The 14,846-nt window shown below is 39.7% G+C and overlaps 3 protein-coding genes and 1 pseudogene across 4 annotated transcripts in view; 3 read left to right on the forward strand and 1 right to left on the reverse strand.

Moving 5' to 3' along the window:
• LOC149053159 (uncharacterized) overlaps positions 1-12,985 on the forward strand; it is a 32,036-nt gene extending 19,051 nt beyond the window's left edge. The window contains exons 1-3 of one of the 2 annotated variants that reach the window (XM_089188602.1): positions 5,889-5,950; positions 6,848-11,366; positions 11,924-12,985. In XM_089188602.1, coding sequence (XP_089044728.1) covers positions 6,916-11,366; positions 11,924-11,963 — 4,491 coding nt within the window. In that variant the 5' untranslated portion in view covers positions 5,889-5,950; positions 6,848-6,915 and the 3' untranslated portion in view covers positions 11,964-12,985. Of the gene's footprint in view, positions 1-5,888; positions 5,951-6,847; positions 11,367-11,923 lie in introns of those variants that run through there. The other variant, XM_089188607.1, reaches the window with a different exon arrangement.
• Positions 1-14,846, forward strand: part of LOC113667807 (uncharacterized) — a 97,645-nt gene that overhangs the window by 27,154 nt on the left and 55,645 nt on the right. The window lies entirely within an intron of this gene.
• The window catches only part of LOC149053160 (uncharacterized), a 39,268-nt pseudogene continuing 27,765 nt past the window's right edge, over positions 3,344-14,846 (reverse strand).
• LOC149053161 (uncharacterized) overlaps positions 5,889-14,846 on the forward strand; it is a 43,322-nt gene continuing 34,364 nt past the window's right edge. The window contains exon 1 of the mRNA XM_089188593.1: positions 5,889-5,950. The gene's annotated coding sequence lies outside the window, so the exon portion shown is untranslated. The remainder of the gene's footprint in view (positions 5,951-14,846) is intronic.

Below are 14,846 nucleotides of genomic sequence, written 5' to 3' on the forward strand. Positions count from 1 at the left end.
AATTTATGGTAGGCGATGTATTCAGAAAGCTTTTATTTGTAACATGAACATTATTTTTAAATGTAAGTGTTGTGGGAATTGAATATTGCAGGGAAACCTTTTGAAGAGCGGCCATCACATTAAAATGGGTTTTTCCTTTCATGAATATTCATCATACAAATATCATTTTGTCCTTCTTTTATCAACAATGACAACAGAAGGCACTCTGATAGGTCTTCCAGTTTACATTTGACATTATTATTGACACTGTTTCGAAGAGCCCAGGTGAAAATAGACCATTAGCTTTAAAAATTTAAATATTCACCAAAATGCCATTGAAAGGTTTTGAAGAGCTGACCTTGTATATTGCCCTTTTATCAGTTCTTTCTCAAAAAAAATCTTTCTCTAGCAGTATGTTTGAGTGTCAACAACCTAGCAATTTTGTGGTTCAATAAGCTTGGAAAATTTGTCCACTGAAAAACAAAGTAATTTTAGAATAACTTGGGATATTTAAACAAACAGTGAATTTCCTCAATAGGCTTAAATGAGTTTTTCTGCTTTGTTTCCCTTCATATTTACTGAACTTGAAGCTGTCCCTTAGTGTCATGCTACAGACAACATTCTAGCAAAAGGACAACCTCCTTAAGCGTTATAACGTGTTTGGCACATTTAAGCCTGACTACTGAAAAAACCAATGCAATTCTTAGAATTGCAAGACATTTTTAAACAAACATCCAATGTACACAATAGGTTTCTATGGAGTTTCCAGTGGCATTTTGGTGACAATTTCAAACTGCCCACCAATCTGACCAGAGGTGTAGAATTTCTATTTGGTGACAACTAAGCGAAGTCATAGGATGCACAAGCACAGAGAATTTGTCCCCTAAAAAACAAATTGATTTTTGGAAGTGCTTGATATTTCTAAACAAACATCTCATATTGTAGATAAGTTTGGAGGAACATTTTTGTGGAAATTTGATGAAAATTTCTGACCGCAGGGTATTTACTCTATTTAAGACCATGCTACCAGGCATTTAGTCACTATGTTAATAATAATGTGTAAACCTGCAGCAAGTACTACTTGCTTTCAAGCTCCATTAAAAAAGCCACACGGTTTTTGAAATGTTGGTTAACAAATCAAGCTATTCTACTGCCGAGTTCGTCTTAAACCAGGGATGTGTTATTTTCTGTCAACCTGAATTGATATTCTGGAATGCTTATTTGTTCTATAACCAAGACTATGACTGTCCTATGTTCACTTCTGCTCTCATGTTCATCAATTTTAATTTCAGTCTTTGCTGTTTTTCATTAACCTTTGTCTTTTCGGATCATGTGTTCTATAGGTGGACTCGGTCGACATATCGGGCGACAGTCGACCATCGGCCGACAATCGACCGACAATCGGTCGACTGTCGACCGACTATCGGTCGATAGTCGACCGATATATCGGCCGACAGTCGACCGATAAATGTGTCGACCGATTTAGTCTTAAACCATCGATACTCGACCGATACATGACCGATACTTGACCGATACATGACCGATACTTGACCGATACTTGACCGATTCACGACCGATACTTGACCGATACATGACCGATACATGACCGATACATGACCGATACATGACCGATACATGACCGATACATGACCGACACTTGACCGATACTTGACCGACACTTGACCAATACTTGACCGACACTTGACCGATAATTGACCGACACTTGACCGATACTTGACCGATTCACGACCGATACTTGACCGATGCATGACAGATACTTGACCGATTCACGACCGATACTTGACCGATACTTGACCGATACTTGACCGATGCATGACCGATACTTGACCGACACATGACCGATACTTGACCGATACTTGACCGATTCACGACCGATACTTGACCGATACATGACCGATACATGACCGATACATGACCGATACATGACCGACACTTGACCGATACTTGACCGACACTTGACCGATACTTGACCGACACTTGACCGATACTTGACCGACACTTGACCGATACTTGACCGATTCACGACCGATACTTGACCGATGCACGACCGATACTTGACCGATTCACGACCGATACTTGACCGACACTTGACCGACACTTGACACATAGTCGGTCGATTGTCGACCGATAGTCGACCGACTGTCGACCGATAGTCGACCGATATATCGGTCGACTGTCGCCCGATATGTCGACCGAGTCCACCTATAGTACACATGATCCGTCTTTTCTAATGGTTGTTTTTATTTGCATAGGTCCCAGGCTTCAAAGATTCAGATCAAGATGTAATTTTGCTAAATTTTAGACGGTTTCTGGTAAATGAACTAGCTGTAGTATTTTGTCATTAACTGTAAAATAGTCTTCTATGAAATCCAAATCATCTCCTTTGAAAAGCATGTTTAGGTATTCCAGTAAACAACTGACTTCCATTATTTTTCAAAGAAAGCAAAACATGTTGTGTTCGTGTAACTGCTGTAAGGAAAATTTGACTGATATTCATACTGCTTGACTCAGAGTTCACAATTTAACTGCTTGAGGTGTGCGTGAGTGGTACAGCTCATTGCTTTGTACATTCACAATAAAAGAAGTCTGTCTTTGTTCTAAATAGAGCAAAAAAACCCATGTATACAATGTAAGAAATTAAAATTTAAGAACCTGTCATGCTAAAGTTTCTCAGTGAAGCACCCCCCTTAAAAGAACCATTTAGGCTAAAATCTTAATACAGGTTCTTATTTTTTAGAAATGTAGAGTTCATTTAAATGTGATACTGTACATTGCATGGGATAAAAAAAGGTAACAAAACCTAGCCAGAACACCGGCAGCATTACAAAACCACAATAGTGTACTGTCAATACATCTATAGCTGTGCAACATATCTGACTGTAAGTACGAGTTAACCATGTAAAGCAGAGCACTATGAGGCTGTCATATAGTGCAGTACAGTAAAAACCTGCATAAGAGAATGTGTGTTATGGGATTTAGACTGATTTTTTTCTTACTTGTCGGGTGTCTTCTGCAAAATCAACCTTTTGCACTTAAGGTGTTTCCAAACATTTTATACTGCATAGACTACCAACAGATGAAATCAATGTGCAAGCACAACATTTTAATTAATCAGTGGATGGAACTAACCTTAACTGCATTAATCAAAGCAATAGTGTTACATTGGGGAAGGGGTAGCAGTTCTGGTGATAAACAACTTGAAACTCAGCAAAAGTCAAGCAAATTTAAAATGCGCCAGCTCTCCTTCTCTCTTTTCATGTAACTATAATTGGTCCCCAACCCTATAAGCAAACTGAGAGAGCAAAATGAGGGCATCCAGTTTCTTAAATTTCCAGTCCAGTTATCAGATCCATTTAAATCTAATAATTTTCAAAACTTGGGGTGAGATCTTTACATCATCAGAGCCATCTGCTATTAGAAAACAGCCAGTTTTCTCAAACAATGTCTTGAAAAAGGTCTCATCATTACTTAGCTCACTCCATGCCTCCCCAGTTCATTGGGTCATCAAGATCCTCCTATCCTTTGCTGAAAGTCTATCCTGCCATTTATCAAGATTGTTCTCCTCTTCCAGCCACGTTTCCATTGCTGCACCAATTTTATCTTTCATCATGCAACCACATCCTGTGTCACTGGGCTGGATTTTGTCAGTGTGGTTTTCAGGCATCATGTAAACTGTAATGTTGATATTATTTCTGTATGTTTCATGGAATGTTTGACTTTGTTGGAAACTGACATTGTCTACAAATAGAACTTTTTCTTCTTTGTCACTCTAAATTCCTGGAATAAGTGTGCCCTGGACCCACTGCATGTTGATGTCTTCATCCATCCAGGCAGTTTACTGGAAATACATATCAACCCTCCTGTCATATTTTTCTTTCTCCTCAGTGGCCACATGCCCTTGGCTTCACTTTTTGTACCCCATGAGCCCTAGTACAAAGTTGTAGAGTAGCCTGTTGTTTATCTAAACCAGGTGATGGTTGTGGCACCCTCACTGGCTTAGCACCCAATGTGTTATAGGTTTTATATTGCTCATTTGCAAATGGGAGAGGAACCTGGTCAATATTAATTTTGTATCTATTTTTAGGCTTTTGTGTTTTTCCCACTTAAACACCAATGATTTGTTGACTCCTTGTTGCTTTGCAACCGTGTTGTAATTATTTGTAGTTGGTTTCAGGAAATCCAAAAGATCTAGTGTTTTCTTTTTTGAATAGTCCATTTTACAGTTGTGTGCTTGGTTGCCAAGCCTTTGAACAGGAGTGAGGCTGAGGGTGACCTTGTTATGATACAAACCTTGCTGCTTTTGAAATGCAAATTAATTTGTTATCATGCTAACTAGATTCTAGTCTCTAACACAACAAGGTCACCTTCAGCCTCACTCCAAATCAAAGGCTTGGCAACTAAGTACACAACTGTAAAATGGCCTATTGACAGTGTAGGACTTTTGCTTGTTATATACTTCCCCTTTGCTTGTTACTTCACCTTTGAGTTTGACTTTGTGCAACACCAGCCATTTCACATGACACATCCTCAAGCTGATGACTCTTAGCCATTCTCTGCATGTTTGTTTCACCTGAGTGATTGTTGATGTTTACAAAAATAGTCAATGTATATGTATTTCTACATGCTGAGCTGTTGTTGTTCGAGTTCTGTGATTGAATTGTACTTGGATGTCCAGATATTGTTGACCTCTCAATGATTTGTCGCAGTGTTTGCATTTGACCCCTTACACCCTTACATCAGTATGCATATTCTCCATACTGATCTCTCTACATTTCCTGAGGTGCTGACAAGGAGAATTAGCTTAAAGATCAGAGCTTATGTTGTTTTTGATCATTTCCTTAATTCTCATGACCTTAGTGTGTGATTCAGGGGAGATATTGTAAGGAGAAATTAGATGTTGGTCACTCTTAGGGGTTAAAGGGTTAGCTTGCCAGTAGGCATCTTGGTCTATTTTGTTACCCCCCCCCCCCCCAACAAAACAGAATAGTTGTCAGAAGCATGAATTATAGTTCTGTTCAGTGTTTTATAGGAACATGATGTCACTTACAGTGTAAAAGTACCAAAGTACTTGCAATAATTAATAGGACTCATATAAAGAGAGTGGGTAGTCTTACATTCAGTGTCCTAGACTGCGGGCTGAGAGGTCTGGCTTTGAAACCTAGCAAGGTCATTGTGTTGTATTCTTGGGCAAAACACTTTACTGTCATCAGGCCTCTTTCCATCAAGGGGTATAAATGGGTACAGGTAAATTTTCAGGGAAGCCTAATGAAATGCAGGTGGGTGGGGGGTTATCTTGCATAATCTGGCATTCCATCCAGGGTGGAGTGGTAATACTCCTAGTTGCCTCATGCGATAGAAACCTGGATAAGCTCTTGCTGGACTGGCTATATAATTAGCTTGAATGTAGACTTTACCTTTAAACCTACCAAATGCAGAGTCACTCTTCAAGGTAGTGATCCCTGCTTTTCTGGGCATAGTGCATTCCAAGCAGGGGGAGGATGTACTGCATGGCTTAGGCCAGTTTTAAAACTCACATCTTAATTCAATTAACAGAACTCTCTCCTAACTGCCTTAAAATTTAATAAGAAACAATTTTATTATTAAAATGAAATGCATCTGAATTCAAGAGTCATAAATACTGGTGCATAAAGAAGCTTTCTGCCAAACGCAGTTAGGTTAACCTTATGTAGTCTTAATTGCAAGTAATTTCAATTGCATCTTGCAATCTACCATGTACCATTTTGGGACATGATGGATAGCCAATAGCTGAATCATCATTTCATATCCATCATACTCAAGTGTACTTTATAGGTTCACTATCTTCTTTATATGTATCTATATCAATTCTAGAAGGGTAATTAAGATGATTTTGTTTTTTTAACTCTTTAGAAATTCCAAACAGTCATATATAACTTTTTCGTAATCGGGTGCCAGGTGAAGTCCTCAAAAGGTAATGTCAAATGTACATGTAATGTGACATGAGACTTTTCTCAGTGATGATGATGTTGATGATGATAGTGATAAAGATGCCTGGGACAACAGGAACATGAATAAGTCCTTGTCTGATCATGAAAAAAACTTGTTATTGCTTTGATGTAGACTATATTTCAATAAATGCTAGTTGAGGAAAAAGGATTATAAATTCTAGGTGTTGCCTTTTAGTTGGTTTTGATCAATCCATTGGAAATGATCACAACTACATGTAGGGCTTAAGATGTAGATCTATGCTAATGTTTGGAAAATTTTGTGCTGGTGGAGAAACAACTTAGAAAGAACCTGCCGTAATGGTATCAAATTCTCTGTATATTTCCAGTGGTGCTGACAAGGAGAATTGGTTTACCAATCTGTAGCTTCAGAAATTGGTGCTCATCTCCTTTGTTCTCACGACCTTCACATTCGATTTAAGGGTGATCCTGTACGGAGAAATTAGATGCCAGTCACCCTTAGTGGTTAAATGGTGAAGGATTTTTAACTTCTCGGTAACCAATCACAGGGAAAGTACTATGTAAAATCTGTGTCTTTATACTTTGCTCAAATATGTAGAAAAGAGTCCATTAAAGAGGGTTGTCTGAAATGTATTAGATGTAGCAATCAAATACATATCATGACTGTTGGGCTGTGAACATTTATTTGGTTGTATAAATTTGGGATGAAAAACGATGTCAAAATGTCACGGATGGTGGTTATGAATGAAGAGTATCATCGTTTTTATGCTATTGTATTATAATTGTTGGTTTTATTATCATTATGTCATGCACATTTTTTTAGCAGCTTTCTGATATTGACCAAAAATTCCTTAGCAGTTTAATCATTCTTTTATTTTTTTTTTTTTTCATGGTCCACAAAGAACGTGGAATTATCTCTTTTGCCCCACGGGTACCTTTTGAGGATTAGTCCGTAGTACTCTTGAACAACATGTCAGCTTCCGCACCGTCGCCCTTAGCCAGCTCCCTAGAGAAGACAAATGGATCCAAGTTGAGCAGACTTCTCATCGATGGTGGAACAACAGTATTGAGGACCATCTTTGATGGCTATCACCCACCGGCAAAGCTGTCTGCTGGACTGACCGCCCACTCTTGCATCCTGAATGCTCTTCTTAGGAAAAGGGTTCTGCGTGCAGCTCAGTGGGACAAACTATTCCCACCTGGCGGAGCGGCACCAGACTCTAAGACGTTTGATATCACTCTCCTATTTCTCCTTCTCACCAACATTTGCGGGCTATCTCCTCCTCCTCTCTCAGGGTGGCATGCAAAGCCATCTCCAGGTGATAACTCTTTGGAAGCAAATCTCGCTCGTGTGAAGTTCTTCCGCAATGAGTTGTACGGTCACGTTTCTAGCACTGGCATTGACATGCCCACTTTCTCCTCACTATGGAAAGAAATTAGCGCTGTTCTTGTTGCTCTTGGGCTCGATCAAACAGAAATCGATAAATTGAAAGAAGAAAAGTGTGACGCGGAAGATTATCTTGACGTTTTACTTGAATGGGCTAAAAGTGAAGAAGAACTCAAATCTCATTTGGCGGACCTGCGTGGATCTCACAGCGCAACACCGCGTAGCATTAAAGAGGTACGAGATACCCAACTAGAAGATCACAAAACGCTTCAAGATAGCAAGTCATTGCTAGGAGAAGTGCATCAGACTCAGACGAAAATACAAAGCACCATTCAGGGCGCTGCTAGAAGCCAGGACGAGCGTTTTGAAAGTTTGCAAACAGGTCTACAAGAAGTGAAGCTAGCCGTTGGAGAATTGAACAAAGGAAGAAACTCAGGCAGCCAAGGAGATGAGGTCCTGAGGAACCTCGTTCAGTCTGAATTCAAAGGAGACATCGAGTTTCACGTCCAACGTTTTCAAGAAGACACCCGTGGGTGGGTGTTTAGCAAAGTCGAAAACTGGTTAGACGACAGAAACTCTCAAAACCGGGTGATGGTTATATGTGGAAACGCAGGAATGGGGAAATCTGTCATTTCTGCCGCTGTTTGCAAGAAAATGCAAGTGGCTGGCCGTCTATGCGGAACTCACTTCATTCAACATAACAACGTACGTTACCGGAAGCCTCAGTTAATGCTTCAATCCTTGGCCTGTCATATGTGCCATGCTCTGCCAGTGTTTAAGCTAGCTCTCGTGGAACAGTTGACAAGAAATACGGGTAAGGATCTCAACGATATGGGGGTTGAGGAGTTATTTGCTCTTCTCTTTAAAGAGCCTCTCAGCAGCGTAGAAGACCCTGGAAGAAACTTGCTAATAGTTATAGATGGCCTGGATGAAAGTGACTATCACGATCGGAATGAGTTACTAGAGGTCATTGTCAGTCACTTTTGCAAGCTTCCAATGTGGATTCGATTTCTTGTCACGAGCCGACCAGAGAGGAACATTGCAAAAACATTAAGACATTTGCAACCGTTTCAGCTGGAAGCTGAGGATGAGCAAAATCAAAATGACATCAAGCGCTTCATTGGAAAGAAATTAGAATGCATACCAGAAGTAGAAAACACGAATGAAATTGTGGAATATCTAGTTGAAAAGTCGGAAGGGCTCATGTTGTATGCTCACTTTCTTCTTTTATACATTGAAGAGAATCCATTAGTTCTTACACAAGGAGACGAAAAGGGCAGCTTACCGTTAGGAATTTCTGCAGTCTACCATCGCTATTTCAAAAGGTTGGAGAGTGAGCTCCTGACTGAGCTCGGCATCAAGGAAGATTCTTTTTTGAATTTTCTTTCTGCTCTTGCCGCATCAAGAGAACCCTTGCCTATCAACTTCGCTTCTCGGCTATTGCTTTCAAGTACTACCGCAATGGCTCATAAACGGAAACTTTTGAAAGCTATAAACAGTGTTTCATCACTTCTTCCCGTTCGAGGTGACCGTCTTCACATTTTTCACAAGTCCATTAAAGATTGGTTAACAGATGAATGTTGTTACGGGGCGCACGACTTCATCGTTGACGAAAAAGAAGGCCATCGTATACTTGCAGAACTTTGTGCTGCTGAATTTGACATTCTGGTGCAAAGACGAGTTGCGAAATCTCTGTGTGACGCGCAGTTTAATGACAAGACACTGTATGCTCTACAACATGGTGTACGACACATGTTGGAGGTCGACGAGGATACAAGAAGAGATGGCATGGAGGACGTTGTGAGGAAGTATGTGATAAATCAAGAGCTTGTCTTTGCGAAGCTGTGTGTGAATAGTACTGTGGCGACGGAGGATATTGCTTGTGTTCAAAAGGACGAGAGCTATAGCTCGTTAAATGTAGAAACGAGGGCTCTCTTGGAAACTTTGCTGTTCATACTGCGGAAGAACAGTCAGTTGTTGAGGGAATTTCCGCATGTCTTCTTACAAACTGCGTTGAACGAAGGGGGATCAGTACTCTCTCCTGAGGCCAATAAACTCTTAAGCGAGAAATATCCTGAAATATCATACATGAGGTGCAGTTCTCAGAATCAACAGGAGTCAGTTGTTGAAGCCCGATTTCACTGTTCATCTGAAGTAGCTTGTTTTGATATTTCGCCAGACAAGGGCTATATGGTGTGTGAATGTTCTGATGCAACCATTCAGCTTTGGTCCTTAAAGACAGGTATACGAGAATGGACAAAGCCTGTTTTAGTGAAGAAGACGTACAGTCGAGGAGGATATTGCGAAATACCTTCAAATGTTTCTGACTCTTATTATTCTGAAACCAAACATTCCTTTTCATTTTATCAGTCAGTTGTTTTTCATCCTAATGGAGAATTCGTGCTGCCTGGAAAGTTTACTTATGTTTATACCATTGATGGGGAACAGACACAGCTCTTCAACAAAAGTGATTGTAGATTCTCTGTGTGTAAATTTATTGGAGAGAAGAAAAGAGTGCTTTCAAACTGTATTGACAATTCTAAATGCCTGGTCTTGTGGAAAGTGGACACGGGAGAGGAAATTTCTCGCATCGCCAGAGCTGAAGATATCGTTTCTTTTCAGTGTTCTACCGATGAAAACCTACTTGCCATTTCCCATACGACGGGCTTAATTTGTCTGATAGATTTAGAGAATGAATTTGCTGAGTTATCGATGTGGACGTGGTTTTCATGTGGATTTATGAAATTTTGTCACGAAAATCGAATGCTTGTAGCTTTCTACCTTGCCGATTGTAGTTCTGGGAAGCGTTACTTTAGTGTTCCCTCTGGGGAAGACATTGATCATCGTGACGCCATTAAGCTAGGTTGTGACCTTGAGTATGGTTACCCCATTGATTCTTGTGGTGGTAATGGTTATCGCAGCACGATAGGTTTCCTCGACGGAGATACACCAAGCATTTTCAGTGAGGCAATGAGGAAAATAAATTCATTTTGGGAGATGGGATCACTTGTACAGCTCAGCGGAGAGTATGCATTGATGAGTAGTCCGAATCTTCACTTCGTGAGTTTAATAAATCTAGGGGAACTTAGTAAATTTGCCTTTGAGCCTAGAGCAGTGTACTGGGAGAGAGAGATAATATTTTCCATTAACGGAGAAATTATGTACGCAGTCACGTGGGAGACTGACATTGAAGGATGTCAAATGGGAAAAGCACAGGTGGCCGTGTGGGAATGTTCAAGCATGACAATCAAGAGAGAAAAGCAACTCCTTATGAATTCGTTTGTGCCTGTAAAAGATGGTGTTGTTGTTTTGATACGAAGGAGGCAATGTCGAGTCGAGCTGTGGAATGTTGAACTTACGGAATGTAAACATCACTGGAACAACCTACAAGAAATCCTGAGAGTAATTTCCATATCGAAAGAACAAGTGGCGTGTTGTGGACGAGGGAAAGTAACTGTGCTGTCTGCATCAGGCGACCTTTTGAGCACTATTACATACGGAAATACGTTCAGGATATATACTAGGGTCTGGGCAGTTTCCACTAAATACGAAATGCTCTCGACAACCTACATTACAAGTTTGCCAGATTCCGGTGAAACTCGGTATTTGTTACGGCTTTCAAATTCCCCTTCATGCTGGGAAATTGTGTTGACAAGTTACTCGACAATAGAGGGCATATTTTTTTCTCCCAAAGAGGACTACTGTGTAATATGGGGCGATTGTCTTGTGCAGGTTTTGTACGTAGTTTCAGGGGAACTTCACCGCAGATTCATCGAAAAGCACAAGATAGACAAGTGTAAATTCATCACGGAAAAACATTTAGTAATCTGTTCGAAGGAGAGTCATGGTAGCTTTCTTCGACTAATCAATGTGGAATCCGGTGAACATTTGACTACATTAGAGATTAAAGAACAGCCTACCTGTCTTGGTGTTTGTCCACGCAGTCTCTGCATCGCCGTAGGCTTGCGAAAGTTGGATATAAAAATCATCCAAGTACATCTGCCAGAAACAGAAAACAATCAAAAGAGAAAGAGGTCAGTTTAATTAATTGAATTACGTTGATACTAAACCTTATGAGACAAGTGAGCGACAGTGACAGCGCCGCTTACAATTAAACATTTCGGGTTCCAATCCACTAACTCGAGATTTGAGATTTATGCCAGGTATTGAAAAGGTCACTCTTTCACAATCATATCACTTCCAAATGTAGGCAACATCCACATGTACATACATATCTTGAAATCTCAGTCATCTGCTTCACCATTTGATGTACACACGTTTATTGGGTCGGGACATTTACCATAAAGTAGTGAACGTGGTTGTATTCGAATGAGTTTAACAGTTATTACAGTTAAATAAGAAGACAATCATTATTATGGTGTAACGTACGTCTCACATAGCTCTATTTTGATGTTTCAAAGTAATGCTGTAAACAGCATTTCTGGTTGCGCTGGTGTATTATCTTTACAAACTCTACTTTTATCTGGCAGCCAGTGCCTTGACGGGTCTACTTTATCGTGGAAAATTTAGATATCGAATCGATATTAGGCTATTTTTTTTTTAATTTTCTTGTATGGTTTGTTTCTTGTAGTGATTTCCTCGACCTGTTGTCATGCAAGAGAAAAAGATAGAGAATTTCACAGGAGTCCTCTACTTTGTGTGAAACCAAGCGGTGAAAGGTGGATCACACTTGGAAAGAAAGAAGACATTGTTATGAAATTGGAGAGATTTTGACATTTGCAAAATGTATATGTGTTGTCAGTGTCAATCCGCGAAAGACAACGAATGATGGTGTACTTAACCGAGAGCTACCGGTAATCGTTGTTTCGTACTAAATATGACACATATAGTAATGAGAATTCGAAGTAACATTAACGATATGTGTTTTTGTTTCACTTTAGAGGACAAGGAAACAAAAGAAATCGGCCGCAAAAATAGACCAAAAAAAGCAAAACTTCGCTAATTAGCGCATTAGTTTTAGATAACTAAGAGATATTTTTCGAGTAATACACTTGCAAAATGTCCTCAATTAGAAGAGAGCTTTAAATATTTTTGTATGAAAATCCTAATGTGCCAAGAAAAGAAACGTTCAATAAGTATTTTCTCGTAGAAATCTGTGTATCAGTAGTTTATTTTAGGATTTGACAGTGACATTGGTCTTGAGACTTCGATGGGGAATATTTGTCCTCACGACGAGTACAATTTTCCAAAATTATTTAAACACATGTCTGGCGTCATTGCGGTATATGATTTGCTTTGTCGTTCCTTTTGGAAAGACGTTCGTTGTAGTTTTTTTGTGAAAGTTGATTAGACCAATTTTTATGTGTATTTTATAAATAGTGAATCCTACGGGGTTTAGATGTAATTAATTTTCGGTCTTTGAGATTGAGCTAAACTGAACGGCGTTTTGGTATTTCTGAATATTAGCTGATGCAAACTATGGAAGGGTAGACTTTCACAAGAATTTACACAATTTTTAGTGCGAGTTTTATGTTCACTACATGCTGCTCCAATCACTTGTAATATTGTAGCCTCCTCTCAGCGTCATTTGTATAGCAGTATTTTTTATTTTTTGGGGAGCGAAGAATACAAGAGTTAATCTGCAGGCAGTATTGACTGTTAATGTTTCATAATAAATTTATAAACAGTTGGACTTGTCACTCACATTTATTAGGAAGAACACAGTGCATTTAATCACAGGCTTCCCAAGCTCGCGTCTCGAAAAAGCAAACGATTAATTCATGTAAGCGTAGGTCGAAATCGTAGTGTGCAGCTTTGCCTTCGTCTTGCTTGCAGTGATGGCAAAGCAAGCTCAAAACGGAAGAGAACGCCGGAAACCACAACGGACACACAAGATGTGAGTAAGCTCTATTGATTTTTGCTTTCCCTCGAGACGTGAGCTTGGACGCCCGTGATCTAATTGAGTCTTCGTCGTAGAATGTACATTTGTTTTAAGTTTCATAAAGAACCATTTCAAAGTTATCTGGAGACCCAAAGAGACTGTTAAGTCACTAATCTAATGTTGTCACTTAAGAAAAGATCAGAATGATTTTGAGTTCCATGGATTTGAGATATGAAGAGTGAATCGGTTGGATGCCACTCATTTTTAGTGCCCAGCGGAATCTTATTTTAGAAAGAGTCCACTTGAGATTCTGGAAGGAAAAGAACATACTATGGGCGTTAAAGCATTTAACTGCCAGTCCACCACAACTCACTCTACCACCAACCCCCCCCCCCCCCCCCCACTCCTCTCTTTTGCGCTTCTAATCTCCCTTCGGAACAATAGGGATCTAAAGCAAACAGCGGTGGCGAAGGTAACATCTAGTCATTCGTGAAATTCTGACTGAAAATTTAAGTCTTTTTTTTAATCGATTGCCGTCCAAACAGCTTAAGGCCAGCTCAAGGGGACCGTTTTTTTCCCAACTTTTGGTCATTCAACAACTTTTGGGTTTTCCTTTCAACTTGACAGTTTAACCTATGAACTTTAAGGTTCCGAAGTCTTTTTCAGTCCCTTCTGTCGTTTTGACAGTCACACTTCGGTATGTTAGTTATGTCATTCATACACTAGCTTGGTAAAGTGTTTTGGCTAAAAATGCAACATAGCAAATAGGAGAAATTCTGGCGGTCCAGCGATATCTACTCATCTATGATAGACGGTAATTTTACATCGCGACTGTATGGCTGATGTCGTTTTTGATGGAGCGTTAAGATAGTAGGAAAAATGGTCCCATAAAGTATCACTTGCAAGATCCAAAAACCTTCACTGTTAAAATCAGATCGAAAGCAACATCCTTTCTTTCAGAAATTTTCTGCCTCGTAATAGCCGCTCACTTTCATTTAAAAGGCTTTAGGAATATTAGCATTGAGTTCTTGTTTTATTCAAAGATATTTTGATATAAATATGACCTTGGCTTGGTGAGATAGGTCAAAATGCTCCCATAGGTTGGATAGTTAAAAACACAAAAAGGGGGAAGAGAAGGAAACCAGAATTAAGGGAGGGGAAGGGGGGACTACTCTTTTAAGTATTCTGATTTTGCATAAAACTGCAACATTTCACTAGACAAGATTATTGATTTGCAGTTGAAAATTTCGTCATTCGGGTAACTTCTACTTGTATGTAATGATCAGTACTGTCTTTGTCCCTGATGCTTATCACACCAAAATAAACTCAACTTCCTTCAGAAATGCCTCCAAGAGACAAATTAAGTTAGAATTGGAATTGTAAATCCTAGATCACCCATCGCGAAGTAGTTAGTGCGTTCCACTTTTGTTTGCATATAGATATCTTGTTAGACCTTTTGGTGTGTGGTATCACTGAGTATTTTTAAGAGTTGTGCCGTATTTGGACGAGCCTTACGGGCACAACTCTCGAAAATACTCAGCGATACTACACACCAAAACGTCTAATAAGATATTTATTCTTCAACTGCTTTTTTCTGCTAAGTCTTTCTGCTCATATCTCATATGGCGGGAAAAGCAAAGTGGATAGAGAAGCGTAGCGCGCGCGGCCGACC

Source organism: Pocillopora damicornis, chromosome 1, assembly GCF_964200805.1.
Source record: "Pocillopora damicornis chromosome 1, jaPocDami1.2, whole genome shotgun sequence".
Taxonomy (NCBI): Eukaryota; Metazoa; Cnidaria; class Anthozoa; order Scleractinia; family Pocilloporidae; genus Pocillopora; species Pocillopora damicornis.